The 24,000-nt window shown below is 39.8% G+C and overlaps 1 protein-coding gene across 8 annotated transcripts in view; it reads right to left on the reverse strand.

The window, feature by feature from the left end:
- Nucleotides 1-404: 404 nt before the first annotated feature.
- The window catches only part of ELMO1 (engulfment and cell motility 1), a 302,881-nt gene continuing 279,285 nt past the window's right edge, over nucleotides 405-24,000 (reverse strand). For all 8 annotated transcript variants that reach the window (XM_085573345.1, XM_085573347.1, XM_021553298.4 and 5 more), the window contains 5 exons: nucleotides 23,853-23,965; nucleotides 15,183-15,290; nucleotides 11,552-11,634; nucleotides 6,244-6,321; nucleotides 405-1,750 (listed from right to left, as the gene is read on the reverse strand). In XM_085573345.1, the coding sequence (XP_085429471.1) occupies nucleotides 1,550-1,750; nucleotides 6,244-6,321; nucleotides 11,552-11,634; nucleotides 15,183-15,290; nucleotides 23,853-23,965 (583 nt within the window). In that variant the 3' untranslated portion in view covers nucleotides 405-1,549. The remainder of the gene's footprint in view (nucleotides 1,751-6,243; nucleotides 6,322-11,551; nucleotides 11,635-15,182; nucleotides 15,291-23,852; nucleotides 23,966-24,000) is intronic.

Genomic DNA, 24,000 nt, shown 5'->3' on the forward strand with positions numbered 1-24,000 from the left:
AATACCTAGAAAAAAAAATATGAGGATAGAGGGAATCCATCCTGCAAAGCTCAAACCTTCCTACTACCAATTTGCTGCAGCCATAAACACTCTCAGTGGAGAAAATGGAAATACAGGGAAACAGCTGCCCCAGCAAAAAACAGGAAAGGCAGCAGCCTTGAACTGACCGTGAGCACATCAGTATGCTTGGATTTTGGATTTCACAAGGGCCCTTCTCACAGGAAGGCTCATGTAACCATGGCAATGGAGATCTCTGGATGCATTTCATCCTTGTCACCACTAACAAACAAGCAAGTTAGATCAGATGCAGATAAGAAAAGTCTTCCAACTCCTCTTTATACTAAACAGTTCAGAATTTCTAGGAATCATAAGGAATAAAAGACAACTTCAGAAGAAAAACAAAGTCCCAAGAATCATCACAACTCAGATTTTTATTCAACAGTGAAGTTGAAGGGAATGGTGTTTTTTTCCCTTCAGGGCAAATGTTCCAAATGAAAATTAAGTAAAAATATTGTTCCCCAAAAGTACTCACAATGAAATTAGTTTTCATTAAATATATTTGTTTGGCAAAATAAAATAAAAAAATTAGAACCCGTACAAAAAAAATCCCTTGCAAATTTCTAACACTGTAGCAATGACAATGATGTAAACCTGGATGTTTGGCAGTTGTAATTAATTTTTGAAAATTACTGTTGAACTTTGGACCAAGGAAATAAAAATCACTTCAAATAGCAACAAGCCAATTTCAGAGGCAACTGAGGCTTAGGGAACGCTACAGGAATGGGACACACTAGTGGCTTCATACATGGTTTTTGCGAGTGATCTGCTAGTGTGGGGCTATTGTAAGAGCTGGGAGGAAAAGAAGTTAAAAGCTGTTGCAGCATTGCAGCGTATGGTACAGCAAAAACCTGCAGACTTTCCATTCTGGGAGCTGATCAGTTGGGTGAAGGCTGGAGGCAAGAGTTGAGATGATGGTGGAGAGAATAATGACAGTGACGGATGGTGCAAGAACCGGGAAGCAGTTAACGACTTTCATCATCACATTGGATTCAGTGGTGAGCAGACTCTTGTGAATGTCTGGGGAAATCTTCTGCTTACAGTAGCTGCTTTTGCTACCTACCTCCCTCCTCCTTCCAGTTAAAGCCTCTGCCCTGCCAAGTGGGTTTCACAGGCATGCAGTTTGATAACAACGTCCTTTAGTTAAGAATGTCTATTCCAGTATTAAAAATGTAAAAAAAGTCCTCAGGAGGGTGCTTCTTAGTGGCAGTCTTTGCCTTAAGCAAGGCCAATGGCCTGCAATTAGAAGTTAATTAAAGCAATGTGGATTTGGATGAGCAATGGGGAAGATGGGAATGGGGAAGGAAGGGATGCAGGGAACAGAGAGGAATGCAAGTGTTTCTACATCCCTCCCCAAAGCCAAAATACAAGGTGCAAAAGTGGGTCTCCTTTTTTCCTCACGCTCTTCTTCTTTTTTTTTTTTTTTTTTTTTTTTAAATATCTCTCCAGTTATAATGTATTTCCAGTTTCAGAGCAAGTTTCAGTGACTGCCTCAGTTACAGTCATAAACGAAGTTGTAGTTGCTGGGCTCCTTTGGAATAGGTGGGGGAGCATCTGGGATTTGTATATTTTCCAAGTCAAGGAGGCGTAGCTTTATCTCCATGCTGAGCAGCGTGTCTAAGTCGTTCCGTGTTAGGTCACTCAACATATCCTTTCCAAGGAGGGCGTTCAAACCGTCGGTCCATACACAATACTGCACAGGAAAAGGATAAAAACTCTCATTAATAGACTTTTCATACACAAACTCCTTGTCTGGTCTGGTCCTCTACAGTTACTGCTCCCATGGGGACTTACAAAGAGACCTAAAATTAGGTTGATGCATTTTATCAGCTCAGATCTTGAAGAAGGCTTTCACTGAGCTGCTCAGAAAATGGAAAAACATTCCATAAAATGGGACAAAATGACAGTATTTAGTTGTTTGACAATCTGGCATCTCCTCCAAACCTCTTGGTGAATGTTCTTCTGCACTTACTGGAGAAGGAAACAATAACTTAGGACAATGAACCTCTGGATAAATCTCATTCACTCCTCTCATTCTACTCCCCCAGCACCTATTAAAAAAGCCTGAAGATTATCTTACTCTAACAAAAGTTTTAATTCCAAGACAGTTAAGTTAGGTGAACCAAATCCCATCTCCAAATCCTTCTTGACTCTTAGTGTAAAAATCCTGTACTATCTGCTTTTATAATTGTTTGCTTTTCTATACATGAAGCTGTTGCAATTGATAGTCTCACATAATTATGCCTACTATACCACTGTTTTACACAAAATAACATATTGTGAAAACTACAGTCAGTTTATGCTATGTCCTTCACGAAAATTAAATACCAAGCTGCTTGGATATAATACTAAATGCTGCAAATGCTGAACTGGCCTCTAAAACCATTTCCTTAGTCTTAGCTTTTTCCTTACAGGAGATGCCATCTTTCCCAACAGCTGACAGCTTGTGATAAATGTGGGCTGAATAACCATTTAAAATCAGCAACAAATTCAAGGGAGATTGGTGATCGAGAGTCAACTTCTATTGAATAAGTCACTTTCATTTATTACTACAAGCCATTTATTCAACTATGAACAGAAGTACTCAAATGCTGTCATCTAAAAATAAAGATTTCAATCATGAACTTGTGTCCTAGTTTGCAGGAGAAAAATTAAATTAACCGTAACTGCATTTTTATCTTACAAACACTTCTGCTGGATTTCATGCCAAAAAAATGGGTTTTAAATTTAGCTGACCATTTGCTACATGATGCCGCCGAGTTTAAAGATAGCCATGGTTGACTTCATCCCACAGCAGAAATGAGGATTATTTTTAAGGAAGAGAGAGAAGCCCCCCTCTTCATGCAGAAAAAGGGCACGTTTCAAAAATAGAATGGGTTAGCACACTTCAGCATCCAAAGTGAAATCCTACCCACTTAAGTCAGTAACAAAACAGTAGCAGAAGGAGCTTTTTCACCTAGGGAGTGGGCAAGCCAAGCCACAGCTTTGAGATCAGCTTTATAGAAGAGACTTTAGAGTTCAGGTTGTCCTACTGACAAGTACTAAATAAACAATTTGGCCTGCCTATTTTAGGCTGTCAAAGTGTGCCACTAAAGACTTCTAAAGCATGAAATTTTTTTTTTGAGTGAATGCAGAGTATCAGGAAAAGAAAGAAGCTATTCTCGAAAAATAATTACATTTGAACAGACTATAATCTTTTATGATTTACTTGAAATCTTTCTCGGGGAAAGTTTTCCCTGAATTCATTATGAAGAAAGGAACAGAAAAGCAAAAGTCTCTGCTCAGGTTACAGGAGAGGAGAGAAACTTCTCAACAGATGCATCCCCTGATGCAAATCGTCCATCACCTGTGCAGTGAGTGTGGCCAGCTCTTCCTCTGGGGAGGAATCCCAGAGAGCCAGAAAACAGAACTGCAGTTCTCTCCTCTTCCAGATATAACTCATTAGAGCCCACAGAAACCAAATTCTGGCCACAATTCTGATGAGTGCAATGGCCTGGAAAAGGGGCTTCCTCTCTAATCTCCATATTGGCAAATGCACCTAATTAAACTCCTGCACATGTTGAGCAGAGAGACATCCTAATGAGATGGTGGAAGAACAGAGGCATTCATTCAGAAGCTTTTTTCTTTTTAATATGCAAAAGAGACTAAGAGCCACTGAAAAATTAATTTACGAGATTCATTTTCATAAAACTCCAATGAAACCTAATTATGGCCTCCCTCATCAGTTTCTCTGTCAAAAATCATGGATAAGATTAATCCACCATTTTTGCTGTGTAGTTGAAACCAGTTATTAGTATTTAAATGAAAAACAAATACAATGGAGTGATCTCATAGTACTGAATCCTCTGGCTAGCAGTAAGCCCTGACAGATGGCTAAGGGAATTCACAAACTTAAGTGTGCTAGAATGAGGTCCAAATCTCAATGATACTGGTTCAGTAATGAGATTTTATCAAAGAATTATTTTGGGAGACAAGAACTAGAAAGCTTGCACAGGTTTCATCCATCTGGATGCAGCCCTGAGGAACCTGGTCTGAGCTCATTGCTGATCTGCTTTGAGCAGGAGGTTGGACTCGAGACACCTTCAGGATTCTTTGCAGCAGAATTATCCTGAGAGCCTCGTTCGATTTTTCTTTTTAGGACACACTCAACTCCCACAATTCAGCCTCATTCTACATCACGAGGGCTGCACAAGTACTTAAAAAAAACTCTGCAAGTCTGACCTGAAATTGCCATGTACCAACATCATTCCTGCTGCTTCACGCAAAGCTTTCAGAATCTTGAGATGTCACCACCAGATCTCCCAAACTGACAATGCTGCTAAACTATCAGTTCTATCAACAAATATCCCAACTTCTTTGATGAAGAGTCATAGGCTTCACAATGTACTACTTCCCTTTCATTGTGGGTACTTCCTCTGAACACTTGTACTTTCCACTTTAATCATAACTCACTCTTCTGCAGGCCATGGAAAAATACAGAGGATGTGAGATGTCCTTTTAAAAACTTTCATTTGAGAGCTGTCAAGTGGCAGCAGAGACTGTTGCCTCAGGCCATTTTTTTGGAACATATTAATTTTGTTTCAAAGAAGCAGCACAATACCAAAAAGAGATATGAAGATAAAAGGTGTGTTAACGCAATCATGAGCAATTGGGTTAGTGCATCTCACTGTACTGTCTGTCAGTGGGATGCAACAGCAGCTTTTCAACATTTGAACCATTAAAATCCACCCGTAGCTATAGGCTATATTTGAGATACAGTGGCTGAAAAAATTGTTGGTTTTCATGACCATTTGCGCTTCTGAGCTGAAACAGTCTAGAATTCAGTTTCTAGAGAATTTATATCAGAAATCCTTGAACCTATGCTCAATTCAGAGGATGATGACAACCATGTTTTGCTTAGAGCTACAGCTCTAATGGCACATTTTGCCTGGGATACTACAGGTCTTTTCTCTTAGATGAAAATTGACCAGCAAATACTTCTCTGGAATGAACATTCTTGAAAATGACACTCAAATATTAATCCACAGAAAGACCCAAATGGGCATAACTGTATCTCCTCTCCTAAAATTAACATTTAGTTGAAGGTTTTAGTCCAGAACAACAAATTTTGAAGTGGCATAGCTAATACACTTCACTTGTACTGCAATTTCATGCACTTTTTAAACACTACAGTATAATTCAATTTAAAGCAATCTTTTTCATCATCTTAGCACAGGGTCCTAACTGAGACCAAATGTGATATCTAAAAATAAGTGTGCAAATGGAACACAACTCTTTTGCTTTAGAAACAAGAAGGATTCTTTTTTAATGTAGTGCATTCTGCTAAGCCTTTACTTGAAATTTCTTTGAGAGAAACATATCCAATGATTCAACAAAATTAAGGCAAATTAATCCCATCACATTCGATAAGGTGATGACGTCTTCTATTTCCTTGTGGGTTTTACTAAGAAAAGGGAGCAGGGAAGGGGCTATCAGTCATCCCTGCTATTGGTATTTATATTGTCTTTATATAAGTGAAAGCTGCTGCAAAACACTCTCATGTGGATATGGAATGAATACAGGGGGCCTTCTACAATCACCTGTCATGAATGATTTTAAGCAATGTGAAAATAAGAAAACAGGGATATACCACTCTGGAGAGCACAAGTCTTTGGCTGAAATTGAGACCCAATTATGGTATAACCACCCCTGACTCTGGTAGCATTGTCAAAATGAACTGAGAGTGTCAGTGATTCTTTGAAAGCTTGGCTGTACAAATTCTCAGTGTTGAAAGTTCACACAGCAGAATTCTCTAGTGTCTGAAGTACAGCAGATCGCAAGAAATCAGGAAATGGTGAGCGAGGTCTGTAGAACTTCAAGGTCTGCCCAAGCTCTCTAATTTCTCTTTCTTCTTGCTCGTATTTCAGGAGGACTTAATAACAATGGTCTGCAATTTGGAGCTTCATGTGCTCAGTGATGTAGGAATACAAAACATCGTTCTTCTGTGGCTCAGATATGCAAGAAAATTGCAGAAGGTCTTGTTCCTGTACTAGTCCCTTGAACTTGTCAATTTATTTTGAGACATGAGACTGATTTAGATGGACCCTGGGCCAAGATAGCTATTCTTATGTTCTTACAAAGTCATCTGGTGTCTTAAAGCAACTAAGATAACTTTAAATAAATTTCTGGATTCTGAACATGACTTACCTCATGCTTGTCTGGAGCAATGAAATTCAACTGGCCACTTGAGTCATACAATATAGAGAAAGCAAGCTCTAGCACCTCCTGGAACAATACAAAGAAACACATATTAATGCTGCATGAGAGAGGCATCTGTACATTTAGGTCTTTCTTTCCTATCCGTTATTCCCCAAAACAAGTTGAAAAATAGTTTATGGTAGTCTCCTGTCTGGCCAAAGCTGCAGCAGTACCAGACCACTGCAAGAGAGAGGCACAGCAAGAATACCACCATGGTTGCTTCAGTCAAAACACACTCACTCACCTCAGTGATTACTGTGGCCCACTAGGTCATGAATTACTTTACAATTTGAGTTTAAATTTGAGCTAGTTAATGGTGAGGATTAAAATCAATATAATGAATAATAGTACACTTGCAAGAAGCTCTTCATGAAGACTCAGTTTTTTTCACTTTGTATAGATTAAACTCACAAAGTTCTGCAAGGTTTGACTCCTTGTGTTAAAAATCTTGTCACAACAATGAATATCCTGGTATATACTTATGCTCTTTTCACTGCTGGAAATATATTAAAGTATTCACTCACAGGAGATTTTTGTAATTTTGTTTCCATCAGAATCACCAGCCTCAGTCAAGCAAAAATACACTGGTTACCTAAAGACCCAAAGGAATTTCGGGAAAGGAAAAAGCAATCGTCTTTTTGTCCCCTAAGCACTGAAGCTGGAATTGTAAAAGGTACCAAGGAGAATTCATAAAGTGCTGACCTTCTCTAAAAGTCACCTGGACTTGAATTCCCCTGAGGAAACCCAGGCAATCTGAATAAACTGTGATCTTTCAGTGGCCAGCAGTGAGCATGCAAAGATGTCCTCTTATCTGCTGCCATTTTATGGTTTCTGCCTGCATCACTACAAGTGCCATTAAGCTCAGTAGCATGGATATATTAACTATGGAAAAGAGACCCAGCTACATAGCAGAGTGCTGACTTGTAACTATGATCTGTATCACATGTCCTGTTCTTTTTGCCTCTTGGCTTTCTGTCACACTGATGCCTTTTGCTGACTCTCAGCTGACAACAGTCCCTGCACTGCCAGCGGTGCAAGGAGAACGGCTTCCTAAATTTGCAACACTTAAGTTTTAAAATGGAAGAACTGACTGTGGGGACTGCAGCATAAACATCATTCTAGATTGCTACCCCTGAGCTCCTGGTCTGAGAGAGACATAGATATTTGGATTTCTGTAAGGGCTTTTTTAGTTTTGACATTGTATGATTAAGAGCAGAGTCTGAACCATAAAACTTGCAATCCTTAAGGATAATCTTGGATAATAAGAGACCAGGCTTCTCATGGGAAATGTTCTTGTTTTCCTTGAGTTTAGTTACTAGGTTTGACTTGATGTATTGCCAAGGCTACAGGAGACAAAGCTATGTTAAGCTGTCATTGTGTTAAATCTCCAAGGAGGCTGCAAGTGCAAACAGTGCTGGTGCACTCGGAAAACCAATGGCTCAGGCTCACATGGCCCTTTTGTGTTTTAGCCATGTCTTTCAGCCACACCTTACTAAGAGTGATGTCCCTCATTACAGAAACAAATCTACCTCTGCCCACATGAACCTGGCATTATCTCCTCCCACAGTGTTATAAATTACTGACAGAATACACCAAGTAATGCCACTGAGATTGTAGCTCTGAAAAAAGGGCTTGTGCTGTTATACTGTGATGCTCCTGAATTTAATGAAGGTCAACAATCCCAAAGGCCTGATCCCTGTAATTTTTCCTTTGGGAAACTCCAATGAACATACCTTCTTCTTCACCTCAAAAAGAGAAAAATGAGGGAAAAAAAATCTCTGCTTGGAAGAAGAATGTCTCAGCGTGTCAAGGGTTTAGTAATTTCCAGTCAGGCAGAGAATGAGAAAGGACTACATTAAGTGCACCTAGCTTCTCTTTCTGGGGAAAAGTATTATTTTGGCAGCCCTGGCTGCAACTCAGCTTCTTTGCTGGCTGCCCTGGACTCTAAAGGCTTGGGAATGATGACTACCAGGTGCCAGCACCTCTGTTGCTTTATGCACAGCAAACTGTCAAGGAAAATGGAAGCCAAAGGAGCTGGAGTTGCCAACTGGCCCTCCACAATGAGAGTGGTCTCAGTGGTTGAGCTGGCTGACTTGTCAGGGACCCCCACCTGGTCTTGTTACAGTCCCATCACTGACAAGGAGGACCTGGCAATTCTTAAATGAGAACTGGTCAGTCTTTATCAGCCATCTGTAGTTTTCTCTTCTTTTCTCTGTTTTACTTCTTAACCTTTCTCACAGTAATTTTTCACTCAAGCTGTTTCCACTTTTTTCTCTATCCCTCTGGTCCTTTTTATCTCACATTCCCTTCAACCTGTTCCTTCCTTCTTTGTTTTGCTTTCCTCCTGCACCTCAAGCTGCTGAACTCACTCCCTTGGCACTCCTAGATCCTTCCATGTGTTAGACCTCTGCCCTTCCCCAGATGCTTCTCAAAGGTAACAGCACTGGGATCCACAGTGCTCCTCTCTTCTGAGCTGTGCTGAAAACAGAGAACAAGAAATGGCAACAGCAGGCCAATACTTCCCACTCCTTGGATTCAGCTCGTGGGGGAAGCTGTCTTAGGTGGTATGAAGGGAAGGTTGCTCTCCCATGCCCAGAGGTTCTCTCTCCCCCATCTCCACTGGTTCCCAACACAGGCCAGAAGCAAGCTATTTTTCATGAACATGCATTTTGGGTGCCTATGGTGAAGTTATCCCATGCTACTTTCTGCTTTCTCTCTTTTCAACACCCTCAAAACACCCATGTCTTTACTGGAGAGGGAGAGGAAAGAGCCTCATTCATCGGGGACGAACCATTTTAGCTGACTAAAAAGGCACAAAGCCTGAAACTTGCCACATCAGCAGATAAAGGGTGATAGTAAAACACTTCAAAATATCTGGCCATGTTTTTTTTCCTAATTCTTCTGTCATGCTTTATTTTGAAGGCTGCAAAATCTGATGTATTTAATTTCCTTGAAAAAAATTGGTACTACCTGGGAGACAGAAATAAAGACTTAAAAATTAAATCTAATTTAAAAACACAAGCAAGACAAACAACAATGGATTCAGATCTGGTCCCATCATATCTTTCCAGCTTCATATGTATGCAAATTCCAATTCAGTTTAACTCTTATTTCTTTCTAAATTGTACTGCTGAAAGAACAATGACCATGGGCTGGCAAATGAAGAGATGATGAAGCCTTTGTTATGGACATTTTGCCAATTCCAGCTATGCTCACAGCATGGCATTCTGCCATTCAATTTTCTTTTCTGCCAATGAATATAATTGAGGTGGACATTATATATGTACAAAGAAAGCTCAGAATGAAAAGTCTTCTTAAAAATACTGATTCACACTGATTGTGAAATTTCAGAAAGTGAAAGGTTTTATACACCAAATTCAGCTGCATCCTCTGTCTGCCTTTTTATAAATTTTAATTGCCTAACCCATATATAACTTGATATGCTGCAAACAACATTTTATTCCTATGTCAGTTAGACAGTTGCAATATTGTGCCTGACAGTTTGATTGGGGTGACAGATTAATTCAAAAATTCTGATGTGCTTCTCAGGGAAGAAATAAGGAATTGAGGAAATTAAAAAATCCCAAACCCACCAAACCAAAACCCCTGCACCACATCAGAAACAGTAAAACCATCAAAATTGCCATTGGATCACACATAGAATGCCTCCAGCCGAGGATGCAGCCATGCTACCTATGAATTCCAGATCTGCACATTCTCAGCCAGAAATTTTATACCAGTCCAAAGCAATTTTACCTAAGGAAATGGGGCAATGCTGAGATCTGAGGACAAACTGATCTGCAGCATTCCTATTTAGCATTAAATACTATCTAGACATTACTGCGCCATAACGATGACACATTTCCATCACTGCCACCCACTGCTTTCCATCTTTCCCTTTTGTGTGGACATATGAGTGCTAAGGCAAGGAAAAACTAAAAATATTTTATATGCATCATATAAATGTCCCAGCCAAATGTGTTGATGGTTCAGATGTAACATGAGGTAGGAGTTATACGTAATCTATTGTACTCGTGTGTGTGTTTGTGTCCTGATTTAGAAAATCAACAAGGAAAAATACTCCTGGGATATTTTTTTTTCCCTCTCCTATCATGTAAAGCCAATGTTGAAAGGAGAACAACTTCTCTATAAGAAAACAAATACAAAAAATACTCAGGATGCTTTGCCCATCTGTGCACAGTTAAGGAAAGAGGAGTTGGAGCTGTGAAGGTGCAACTAGTTGTGTGATGTAGCTTTGATAGGACCTTTTCAATTTTTATGGTTCCCTTCAGAAATGGCTTTTTCAATTTTATCTATAGTGTTGAAGCAGGAACTCTTAACTTCACTATTTTGTCCATTAAAATCTCCTGGTCTGACCCAAAAATTTCTCAGTTTCAGGTAATTAGAAATTCTGATTTGAAATCTGTGATCTGGCTCCCAGATCTCTCAGGGTGCTCTTCTAGGTCAGACTGAACACCATTGGAGTCTCATTGCTTCTTGTAAGGTGAGAGAGACAACCTGATAGAAAATTTATTAACATACTTCATAGAACATGGTATTCACCACTAACGATGCCAGACGTTACTAGTAACTCCATTTCTTCTTGATGTGGTGACAATTCTTACTAACAGAAACTCTGCGAGATTCTGGCAGAGCACAATTTTAGTACTACTGTCAGCTTACAGTTCTTGCTCTGAAAGGTAGTATAAATCTAATTTAAGCTGAATACTGTCTCCTACACATTTTTTCCCAAATGAACTGCTAAGCACATCCTTATACGCCTCCTTAATTGCCCAGATTTACCTTACAGCTTTTTGTTGGCAGTGGTTTTTCTACCTGACTGGACCTGCAGGTATCATCAGCTGGACATTAACTGCAATTTTGGCACGTGTTCACTGAATGTGGGTTCATCAGAGAACACAGCTGGAACAAACTAGTTATTTATCAGACACAATACAGGAGCAGGCACCAGCAGCCATTGGCTGCTTTGCTTTAGAGATAGAAAACATCACTACTAAAGACAATTCCAGTTGTGCCCCGGGCATATCTCAATGCACATCTGCCATAAAATATGAATAAAGAAGGCTAAGCTGTCCCAATAACTTAATTCAAATGGTCTGAGGTGGAAACAAAGGGTATACATACATGGAAACGTTGCAGGCTGGAAAGGAAAATACCTGTATTATTTCAGGGAATGTCAATTTAACAAACTTTGTATTCTGCACATTATGTGTTCATAACAATTTGAGAACCATACCTTGTTTTGTTTAAGAGCCCCTTTCTCCTTCATATGTGGACAGTCTTTCCCAGTCACAACAGCTTTTATATCTGCCACTGGCACTGCATTAAAAAGAAAGAAAATCAAACCCCAGAAAATTAGTTAGAAGCAAGGTATGTAAAAACTACAGAGTCTAAAAAGAAGCAAGACTAATGTGCTAAAATTTCCATGTCCTTTGCCATTTCCAGTCTTTTGTAAGAAAGAAAACTGGAAGAAAATAACCAACACAGGAACCAGAGAATCTTGACAAAATTTCAGGCATCTGGATAGAAGTCTGAAAATGCCTTTTCTTGCCTATTTAGACTACCTTGGGTGAGAGTGTTTCATATAAATGTGTACCTGTGCCTGGACAGTATGTGTACTCATGGATCTCAAAACCATATAGTTTTCTTCCTTGTTAATATAATGTGCCTGCTCTGCTGTTGCTCTTTCCTAGGCAGCCAGGTAAAGTCTCTGCTGGAGAGAGGGTGCTGGGCAAGTTGGGCCCTTCACTCAGTGCTGTTTTCCTTCTTTTAGAAGAAGGAAAATTCCTGTATGAATTTTTTAAAAATAGTTTTCTATTTCACTCCCACCAGCAGTTTAGTTGCTTTTTGCACGAGCAGGAATAAGGAATACTAAGGCTTATAATGAGCCATTCCAATTGCTTCAAAATGTGAAGTGATCAGAAATTACTTGGGGGAAAAGAAAGGTAAAAAAAAATATTGGAATCTGCTGCCACTCAGAGTCACAGAGTGAAGTCACTAAAGCGTAAAGATAAATTTCTCTGAGTTTCAAGCAGAAGTCAATTTTCCAAAGGTAATTACATTATGGAGAATCTATGTGCTCTACAATACAATACGGTCCCTGAGTGACAGCTTCTACGATCTATAAATAATCCATTATCCTTGTGGCTGCAGAAAAGTATCTTATATATAGAACAGGATAGTAATATGAAAACCTGTTACTGTCCAGTTCTTTAGAAACTCTAATGGAAATAGTGAAGAGAAGAAATTAATTTACTTTTCTGTTGGACCCAACAGCACCATATATTTTATGACAGATTACCTCAGCACTACACCAAAAGGATGGCACAGGATGTAAAAGACATTCTTAAAGTATTTGCTTTGCATGGAAAACTGGAATGAAAGGAAATAATTTGACTCTTCACTACTCAACTTCTGCCTTTAGTCTCAGAATTTTATGCTGTGGGTCTACTGACTTTTTATGCCTCTGACAGTCCTGCTTTGGAGAAGAAGAGATACTGTTTTTGAGAGGAGAGAGTGAGCTAGAATACACTGGGAAATTAAGGAGATATTCTACTACAACTATGGTAGAAAGATCTTCTTAAGAAAAGAGTTCTTGCCATTTTTTGAAGAAGCTCAGAAAAACAATTTCTCTGTTTGCATAAGATAAGGTTTTCTGAGGTCAGAAAACCTCAGAAGGCTTTTTTCAACCAAGAAGGCTTTTCTCTAGGTTTCATACTCTTGATCTGTGTGATTTGGAATACAGTTACTATGGGAGAGCACAGACTGATGTGACATTCTAATCTTCATTTATCTGGAAATTGGCTTATGCCTTGCTTTAGAAAAATAGAATCAAAGACTTCAGGAGGTATCAAAAGTTGACTACAAGATGCTGGAAGGTGTAAGCACAGATGCGATGTGCTCACAATGGATAAAGCCTTGAGAAGGAGGGCAGCTGTTTTCTGTCCCAGCTGGAGTCTCCATGGCTTGTTAACTCTGCCAGCCTGAAGAGAGGGGTGACACCCACAGAAGTGAAAAGATTAAAAACCCATTAAAAAAAAATATTTTTAGGGAATGAGACTAATTATTCAGACTTGGCAAGGAGTACACAAAATGCTTGATGCTACTTCTCTTGGTTCCATTTTCTTGCCCACCTATTCTCTTTTATCTATGGATCTGGCTCCAAATGCTGAGAAGTTGATAATCATATTCAAACTTTAAGAATTCAAAAATCAATAATCTGTCCAGAGAAAACCAGAACATTTATGAAAAGTATTCTGTAAAATGCCCAAGCCAGTTTGCTCTGATATGCTTCAAACAATAGTGTCACTTTATAATCTTGTGACTTGCAATATTTTCAACTTTGTTTAATGAAACATCCAACATGGGTAAACCTTGTCTCATTCATAGCCTGAAAACTTGAAAAACTGATGAAATAACCACCTCCTTCTGAAACTGCATTGGTATCTACTATGCTAGTAGCCACGCTGAGAAAACTGTGTGGGTCTGTACCAAATGGTTTCTAACATAGCTTCATGGGACCCATGCCATCATGGGATCCTGACATTCCTGACTAGGTACAAGAACATACAGAAAATGTAAGTTCCAGATGACACTCACAGTCAGGGTCAGGGGTTTGTGCATGGACGCATGCTCCAAGCAAACAAATTTGGGAACTGCTGCCCTTGTAAATGTGCCTGCAGTTCAAGTGTGACTTTCATACTTCTGTCACTCTGACACTGTAACATTCTGTGGCTATTTCTCTAAGCCTTGTCCACAAAAACTCTCTCTTTCTGTGCCAATGCAGCAATGTGAAGGCCTGTCCTACATTCTGCCAAGACTGCAGTAAGACTGTGGAACATCCTTGAGGCAATCTGTAAGGCAAGGAAAACAAGAGAATATGACTGCAAACTGTCAGGGCTCCAGCATCACACAGGCTTTTCTTCTTTCCCTCTCAGATTGCATCTGGGAGCACTTGGACCTTTTAAAAGGTGCTGCCTGGAGACAGGTTAGGGAGGCAATTTTACATCATTCCCCAGTTTTCAGGCTGGAAAAATTTCAAACTTCTGAAAAATTAGTCTTTCTGACATTCCATGAAAGAAGTGGAACTACCAGCTGAAATACCTGTATAGGCGTGTCTAATTTGATAATGCCAAGGATTTTCAGAAAAGAACAAAAGGAAATTATTCCTTACTCAATACTGGATTTCTTGAAGTCACCTCCCAGTGAGAGAACTATACTCATTATTTCCACTATCATAAAAAAGTTTCCCTGGATTGCAGGTTAAACCCCTACAACTTGTGTTGAAGAACAAAGGAGAAATCACTAGAGTGTGATGGTTTGAAGCGCTCTGAAATGACTTTCAACCATAAGAAAAATCCCAATAAATCCCCTGCTAGGAGCTGCCACAGAGACGTGTCCTCTCCCATTTGGCTACACAGAAACACTGAGGTCCTCTCAATGCTCTTCATAGTGACCTGTCACCTTTAAGTCCACTCCTCACAATAACTAAAAAGACCTCTGCTCTTATCCTCCTCCAGTCACTAGACTGCCCGTTTCCAAGGATACGCAGTGCTTCTGAATATGTCCAAATATTTTTATTTTACATCCTCAGTTAGATGAACAATGAAAATAAACAGTGTTCCTCCCTAGGAAAGACATGATGTTTCCAAGCTGAATGAAATTATAAACTCATTGAAAAGTCTAATGCAGTCCCCACACACACTTGCCAAACCCAGGAGAGTAGTGTTTGAATGCAGGAGGAAATGTCCCCTGCTCTTTATCTTCATAAAGAGAACTGTGCATAATGTCCCATGTAAAGAGAAACAAGTTATAAAGAAGAACTAGCATAAAAGAAGCAGAAGTCACAATCTTTGTGCATGACTTACACTTATCTTGCAAGGAATCATGAGGGACTTCTCCCTGTGGACTTTCTTCCAAGTCTCCGTAGTGCAAGACCTTGTGATTAGGTGAAAGTCGACAATACCAAAATTTGTCTGTTGAAATAAACACATTAAGCAAGGTCACTGACATATATTAATCAGCCTTACCAACAGCAGAGGAGGAAGCTTACTAAAACAAGGTGCTACAGGGAAAGGCTGTCTTTTCTTTCAGAAGAAGAAATGTATGGGGTATATCTATAAGAAGGGTAGGGACTTTGCTCAGTAATTTTACTTGATTAAATGAAGCTGGCATTAATCTACAGGGGTTTTGTCATTGACATAGTCACTGGCTTAAAAAAAATATACCACTGAAGACAAAAATTGACTTAAGTTTTACCAGATATTATATACCCTCATGGCCAGAAGACTGGCAAAGTAACTACTTTGCGTGGATATCTTTAATTTACCCATAAAAGATTCATTTTTAGCACCCATTTTGTGAAAATCAAGCCCTACCAGCTGTCTTGTGTGGGACACCCAAAAACTGATAAATTTGAAATATCCCATACTTTATGAAAATTATGACTCATGTCTTTTTTTATAGACATGGGAGAACACCCCCATATTTATGGAGAGACTGGACCTAATAAACATGCAAGGACTTAAACAGCAGATGTTAAATCTCCTGTCCTGCAGATAACTCAGTGCCTTGCATGGTCACACATAAATGTGTGACCATGCAGTTCACACCCCAGTTTGCATTTTAGTCCTTCCTAAGAGATGTACATTTACATCTCCTGACAACTCATGCTTCGGAGGACATAATTCCCCCTAACAACATTTGTTAAAATCTGCTCCTGTGAAGAACATCACCTTTGCAGAGCCAGGCCACCACGCTGCCAAGCGTGAACGGATGGTGCTTGCAAATTCCCTTTCTGAAATGGCAAGAAAGAGGTTACCCTTCCTTGTCAGAGCAAGTTCCATCTAATAACTAGATCACATAATGTTAAGCTGTCAAAAATACAGTCTTGTTACATCTAAACTAAACCTCCAAAAGCTCAGAGCAAAGCTGGATGTTAAAATGCCAGTGGAGGGGGGCAGAGGGCTTCTGTGGCTTTGTGCTTCTCTCATACTGGCAGTGCTGATGCTGTGCTAAGCAGCAGCCTGAGGGGCAATTTAGGGGAAACAGTAGCACTGACATAGCCCTGCGGCCCTGCAGTCTCTGGGAGCCTCCTTTTGGATAAAACATTGGAGGAGCAGTAGAACCAGCATATGCGAGCTCATTTGGGGTATTAGCAGAGGAAGGGCTTCTTGGCTCTCTGAGTAAAACACTGGCCTCATGGACCCAGCTGTGTTCTGAAGGACACTCCAGGCCCCTGGCAAGTCATTTAAAATACAGTGCAGTAAAACACAGGCAATTAAATGATAAAAATTGACTTTCACATGTCCTTTTAAATTTCTTTACCCCAGTGGATAAAAAGGTTTGGGGGAAAAACCATATACCCTTCTAACTACTTTCTGAGTGTGCAGCCCCTTCTACACAAAGTTTTCAAAAAACCTTACAAACCTCTGGCAAAGGCTCAAAATGGTCATGGGAGAGATTCTGGCTATCAACTTTACAGGCATGCACAACACTGAAAGATTGATGGTAGAGAACCTGAGATTATGCTCCTGTGATACCTACAAGAAGAGCTGCTGAAATATAAGCATCCCTGGACTATAAGCAGCAGAACATACTGTATGGCACAGTATGGGATTGAGAAGAAGACCCCATCTACAAAACCTTTGCAGGGAATTGAAACCAGAGCAAGCAGGAGCCCTCATTCAATAGATTCATCTGAAGAGCACACAAACAAGCAACTTATTAGGCAGTTTGTGTATCTCAGAAGGATGTATGTGAAAATTTTCTAGATTCGTACCTTTTACAGGGAACTCTACCAGAATTTTAGCACAGCCTGATGCTTAAAGAATATACCCCATTGAATATGATGGTTGACCACTATGCCTAAAGAAAAGCCTCCAGTAAACTGCAGCAGGGGGCTTTCACAGCTAGATTTAAATGCAATCTCATTGTTTATTGGGCTGTACAAAGTAATACAACTTTCCAACTCTAAAATTAAAACAGTAGTTTTTTTTCTTAGTAGTAATGGACATAGTTTCACTACCTTCTCAATGACCTGGGCAAAAAGGTGTTCTAACAGGAAAAAAAAACCCAAAAAAACCCATGGCTGCCTTTCAGTTTATCACACATGGGGCTGGTGTCAGCAAGGGTTTGGCTCTTCTATCTCCTAGGGACTAGTATTTTGGTAACCTTGGCTCTTTCAATGCCATACTTCAATAATAAAAGATGGGAACTGTTGCTGTCGAGACAGGACGGGAATGAGAAGAGTCTGACTTAGAAGGCTGCTGAGAGTAAAACTCCTGTTTACTCAAAATACACTGCTCTTTTATACAGAGCTTCGTGAAGACCAACTCCATTGATTCTGAAGTGAAAACAACCCACACCATTGGTACAAAGTGCTTGATGCACAGTGATAGAACTTAAATATAAACAATGTGAATAACAAGAAAGATAAAGAATTATTTACATTCTTTTCCAACTCTTTCCCAGGCTTCTGCCTGGCTAGAAACTCTCAGTTTCTTTCTTTGACTGAATCTGAGACCCACAGGGAACACCCCTCCATGAAAATATCTTATTTTGTTTTGGGAAGGGGTGGCTTAATGGGAAGAAACCCAAGCTCTGAACATTTGAAGAGCTTTTTCAGCAATTCCCCATAACCCAAGGTTACTGAAAAACAAATGGTCACAGACTGCAGCTTGAAGCATGTCTAGCACAACGTTCCCGTGGGCTCACTAATAACTCTGCTCCGCCACAGCCTTGCTGTCAAGGGGAAAGCCCTTAAATGAAAGCTACAAATGGAACTAAAAAGGCTTCCTCAACCACAGCCACTAAATGACTGAACCAGACAGGCTGAGGAGGGTGATAGCATGTTGCTAGGAGAAGAGACCCTTGTTTCTACAGCCACCTCAGCCTTACCCATCCCGGTTTTCGCTTCAGCTGTACATGATGCTACAAACATTGTATCAGAAAATATCCCACTCACATGAGATTTCAGTGCCTTGGAGGGGAACAATTTGAAACTGGATGCAGCTATTTTACTGTAGTGCAAGTGCTGAACACAACTATATTGGAAAAGTAATGTATAGAATGATCCTGCAGTCAAAACAAAAATGATATGAAATTGCTTCCACCGGGAAAAAAAGTGAAGAAGTCTGAATTGTAGAACAGCACATGGGAAGTAGCCAGTATTTACTTTGAGCTCTAAACTGATAAATAAATAAAAAAATAAAGCAGAAGAAAAAGCTCTTTTCTACTATGACTCAAAAGTGGTGTCTATAAAACAAAGACAAACTACTATCCAAACCCTCCAAAACTCTTAAGACGAAGTCTGCAGAGCTGAAGTGTTACAAAAGGCTTTAAAGTTGAGACAGACCCTCCCTATTAGTCCCTGTACTCCACATCCTGCAGATCCATGTGGATGTGCCCAGCTGGATCAGGGCAACTGTGTGTTCAGGAAGGAATGGGGTTTGCTTTGGTTTCAGGCCCAGGCTTAATAATTTCTCTCAAAGACTAGGTCCCCTCTGTGGCCTGTTTTGTATCCAGTGTTACTACATCTACCTCCTGCTCAGAACAAGAAGCTGTAGGGAGGGCAGTCACTAGCCACAGTCCTTAGAGATGATGTGGATTTGATATTTCATCACAGTTTTCAGACACTACATTATTTACACTTCCCAGCAACCCCTGATGTCTTTAAGCTCACTGACCACTAATGAAATCACATTAGGGTGCTAGAAATTCTTCTTCTTTGGGAAACAGAATTATTCATTCTGGTTTTTAATCTGAAAGTTTTCAAGGAAATTGTTCTGATTTTTCAGATATTTGCTAGAGCAGACGGGGTTAAATATATCACAGCATATTGTTGAAGATTACAGATGAGGTTAAAAAAAATCCAAAATAACAAAACCACCTACAATTTGGCTAAAAAAGTAATATTCAAAATTGTGAACAAATAGCAGAGCACAGAACTGCTGATTGTGAACAAATAGCAGAGCACATTTTGCTGATGAGCTACAGAACACCTGACCATTCACACAGTGTGTTTCCAAGTGCATTAATGGCCAGTGACTCATATGCCTCTAACAATATTATTCCAGGTAAAGGACTGCTGTGGTTAGTACAGAAGTGCTCTATTGTTAGAATCTGGGGAGAAAATAGCTCAGATATGCATGAACAGAAGCCTGAGAATATGTACTTTTTCCCAAGACACGTTCAAGGTTACTAGTTTTTTGTTCAAATAAAAACATCTTCACAGATTTAGCAAGAGGAACCTGCTTTTAAATATATCTGCGAAAACATGTATTTGTGTAGATTTTATATCTATATGTGCATGTAGGCATGCATATTTTTTTTTTTCTTTTTTCTCTCTCTATTAAAATTGTATTGACACTTTCACTCCAACTCATCTCAACTGCCTAGGTCAAGCCAGGAAGCTCTCCCAATAACTGGCAAATAACTGACCTGTGGCATTGTTGGAGACATATTTGGTTAACTGGCTTGTCTGTGAGTCTCATGCTCACAGAATATTAGGTTTTTTGTGGGACTATGGAGACTAGGATGAAGTAACAGTAGAAAATGCAATTCTCTACAATTGTTATAAAGGTAAAAAGGGAATTTATTTTCAAGAGTAACATATACTACAACCAGCAACATATACTACAAATGTACTGGATGACAGCATTAGAAGTATCTATTATCCTCAATAAAATGCCTTTATCTGCTACTTAGCTCTGTTGGAAATAATAACTACTGGGAGTGTAAAGTGCTTGGCACGTTTTTGCTTTACTCTTCTCCCTTTTCTTTTAGGAATTATCTAAGGAAGGAGAAAGCTGAAGAGATCTATCTTCCAGCAGATGTTCATAGCCCAGGAATAAAGTGGGGACTTGCAGAGCATGATGATCTTCTGTTGAACAGTGATCAGAAGGATAGGTTAGATTTTGCTGTTTTATTTCCAAATGATACTTAACAAAAACCCAAGAGTTACTGCTACAGTTCTCCTATGAAAACCTTGCAAGGGAAAGGCCATGTATTTTTTGGAAGTGCTAAGGATCCTGCTGGGACAACAATGATATTTCAGAATTTCAGCTACAGAGAGATCCTGCTATGATAATCCAGTGCTGAAACACAAAAAGCTGAGATCTGACTATAGACACCTCATGGCTTAATCTTCAGCATCCCCCCAGTGAATCACCTGTTGGATTGGAGGCTTTCCAATGCTAAGTATATATGAAAGTGTTTAATCTCTTCTCAAAAGGCTGTAAGAGGCTGTAAACTCCCTTCTCATTTTTTTTTAAGTCAATTTTTTCAACTTACTGTGACTAACCATGTGTGTCCTACCACATGTTCAAACAATAATCTTAATAGAAGTTTGCTCTGGAGTCTTTATCATGGGCTAAGGCCTGTTAATTATCTTTAAATGGGCAATTTAATGCTTTCAGCTTCTGTGTAGAGCACATTCATGTTCTTCTTGTACAATCTGCAGATTCATGACATTTGTTCCAGGATTGTGTTAAGGGAAGAAAAGAATCATAGGAAAGTTAAAAAAGCATATACATACTTTAGTATACCTCCACCTGATCATGCTACTCTTACAAGTAGATTGCCACGTAACAGGCATCTTGTGATGCCTCAGAGCAGTTCTCATGTCTCTTTCAGTTCCATGTCAACCTGGATGGACCATGGCCCTTTTAAAGCCTTGGTAATGCTCCATAACAAGTGGATTCAGTTGGAGCACCAGGCAGGTGACAAGGACTCCTGAACCCCCTGAGGTAGCAATGGGCACTAGTACAGGGAGGTGGATTGCAAGAGAGGAGATGAGGATGTGGGACAAAGCTAGCAGAAGACACACTCAGAATCTGGGACCTCTATTATTTTTATCAGGACATTCAGAGGAATTATCTGAAAGATTGACTGTCATAATGTTTAATATCATTAGCTAAACCTCACATCCTCCATTAATTTTACTTCATCTTCTAATTCTTGACATCATGACAGCCCTGGTTTTACAGTTTGTGCTGCTTTGGGGAACAGGAGACCCTGAAGGATAAATGCTTATTCCAAGAGAGCTTCTTCCATTCCCTGTGATCTGTCAGTATTTGTTATTTGGACTGTGCCAGGCACTGTACATACCTAAAACAGGATCCCAGTTGAATGGCTTACAAGCCAAGCACGCTTCATTAAATCACACTGTGTTAGGAGGTCACAGAATCACAGAGTATGATGAGTTATTGGAAGAGATCCATAAAGATCATGAAGTCCAATTCCTGGCCCTGCACAGGACCATCTACAAATGTCACAACCATGTGCCCGAGAGCACTGTTCAAATGCTTCTTGAAGCTTCTTCCACTTCCTTGGAGAACCCCTGTTCCAGTCTGATCCAGTGCCTGATCACACTCTGTATGAAAAACCTTTTTCTAATATCCAGCCTAAACTTCCTCTGAACTCAGGTTCAGGCCATTCCCTCAGGTCCTGTCACTGGGCACCACAGAGAAGAGATCCGTGTCTGCCCCTCCTCTTATCCTCTTGAGGAAGTTGCAGAGTGCAATGAGGTCTCCCCTCAGTCTCCTCCAGGCTGAACAGACCAAGGGACCTCAGCTGCTCCTCATATGGCTTCACCTTAAGGCCCTTCACCATCTTTGTTGCCCTCCTTTGGATGCTTTCTAACAGCTTAATATCTTTTTTTATATGATGGTGCCTCAAACTAAACACAGGAGTCAAGGTGAGGCTGCCCCAGCTCAGAGCAGAGCAGGACAATCCCCTCCCTTGCCCGGCTGCCAGTGTTGTGTCTCATGCACCCCAGGACAGGGCTGGCCATACTGAATTTAGTCCTGGTGGCCTCATGCATCATCATCCTCTAAATGGTTTTGTGTCTACTGCCTCCCTCACAAATGGTATTTTACCTTCTGTTTCAGGGAATATGGGAAGTCTATCATAAACCATACACAACTCTCTAAGGGCATGTGGAAACATGACCTCCTAAATGAGCTTCCATCTGTGAAAAACAATCTATTTCAGTGAAGATAATGTTCTTTGAGGCATTGTTGCGTGCTTTATTTGTTTCCAAAGAATCATGAATTATTTCTGGCCCTGTATAAATATGACATCAAAGCAATTAATCTCGTGGTCTATAGAATTCACTCCAAGGCATGATAGGAAGCAACCCTCTCAACAGAGGACGAGATTACATTGATTAAAAAAAAAAATTATTATTTCTTAGCTTCAACTGTACTCTTATAAGTTGAATGAATTTATACTCCCTAAGGCTCTTGATCCTATACATCATAAACTAACAACAATTTAAGATAAAATAAACAGTCTATCTTCCTCTTGGAGATCAGCCAGAAGAAGAGTATTTGCTACAAATCCTGCTCCTTCCTTTGAATTTAAGTCATTTGGATTAGGCTGTGAGAAGAAGAAAATAAACAACCCTCACTACTGGTAGCCAGACAAACTACATGTTATTTTACCTACTTTCACTTCATGAGTACACAGATGAAGGAAAAACATGTATCATGCCTCCCTATCCAGTCTGTACAGAAATTCCGAGTGGAATATTGACTATCTTTCTGTGCAGTGAGCTTCATAGGTGTTTGTATGCATGACAGAGAGGTTACAAATAACCTCCCCACATTAAGGAAAATTGCCTCCTTGTTTCTAAGGAAGAAGGCACTGCAGGGATACTTATCTCTGTGAAGAATGCACTTTTCCCCAATTAATCTGAAGGTCTCAAATATTGATCTTTGTCAGTTCTTACTCTTAGCTTTTGTAACTTTCTAATTTGTCCTGTATTTACAGAGGAAAATAAACAGTAATCTGAATCCTCACAAAATGAGGGGTTTAAAGGGAAATTTGAGATACGACTTCTAATTAATCTGCTGAATTTACTCTACATCCCCATTACATTATCTGGAGAAAGAAACTCTGAGGGAAAAAAAACCATAGGGAGTTTTACTGTATAGAACGAGCAATGACTCATAGGATTGGGGAAGTAATCTTCCTATATCAATCAAGTATTCATATGAAGGTACATGAATTACTGAAATAAATGCTTTTAAAAAGCATGTTTAAATACCATAATAAAATCACATGGCAATATAAGACTAAACCAAAGGATGGGTAAGACTAAACCAAAGGACAGGCAGTACTAGAGGGAAGTGTGCAGAATTAACTTGTTGCATACATAAAGTGATCAAAGACTGAGAGATTAAAATTCAAGTTTCATGTGCTATTCCTGCAAAGACATTGTTTTGAGATGAACAAGACATCTGGACATTCAGGCAGAAATCAAAATACTAATTTCAGAATGTGAGACTGCTGCTTGAGATTTTGGCAAAGGCTGTACTTGTTCCAGATCATCTGTGTGATAAGGCTGCAACCGGTTTCAGGGAAACAGGAAATCCTGAAAATTTATAACTCGGAAAACCTTTCAGATGCCTCCTGGTAAAAGCAGTCAAGACAGCACTACAACCAAGGATCCTGCCAATGAAAACAGAATTCCTCAGCTCAACTTACAGACCAAAGTGACAACATAAAGCCAGACTAGGGAGTCTGAGCTGTACCTTGCCGACGTCGACTGTTGAGTTTCCTAAAGCAGGTGCCCTCCACAAGTCGATTGAGACGTTGCTGCTTGATCAGTTCTAAGATCTCTGGTTGAATCTTCTCCTTTAGTTCCCTTGGGAGATAAAGTAGGCACTTGTAAAATTCAAT

This window comes from Lonchura striata, chromosome 2 (genome assembly GCF_050655825.1).
Source record: "Lonchura striata isolate lonStrDom1 chromosome 2, ASM5065582v1, whole genome shotgun sequence".
In the NCBI taxonomy this organism is placed as follows: Eukaryota; Metazoa; Chordata; class Aves; order Passeriformes; family Estrildidae; genus Lonchura; species Lonchura striata.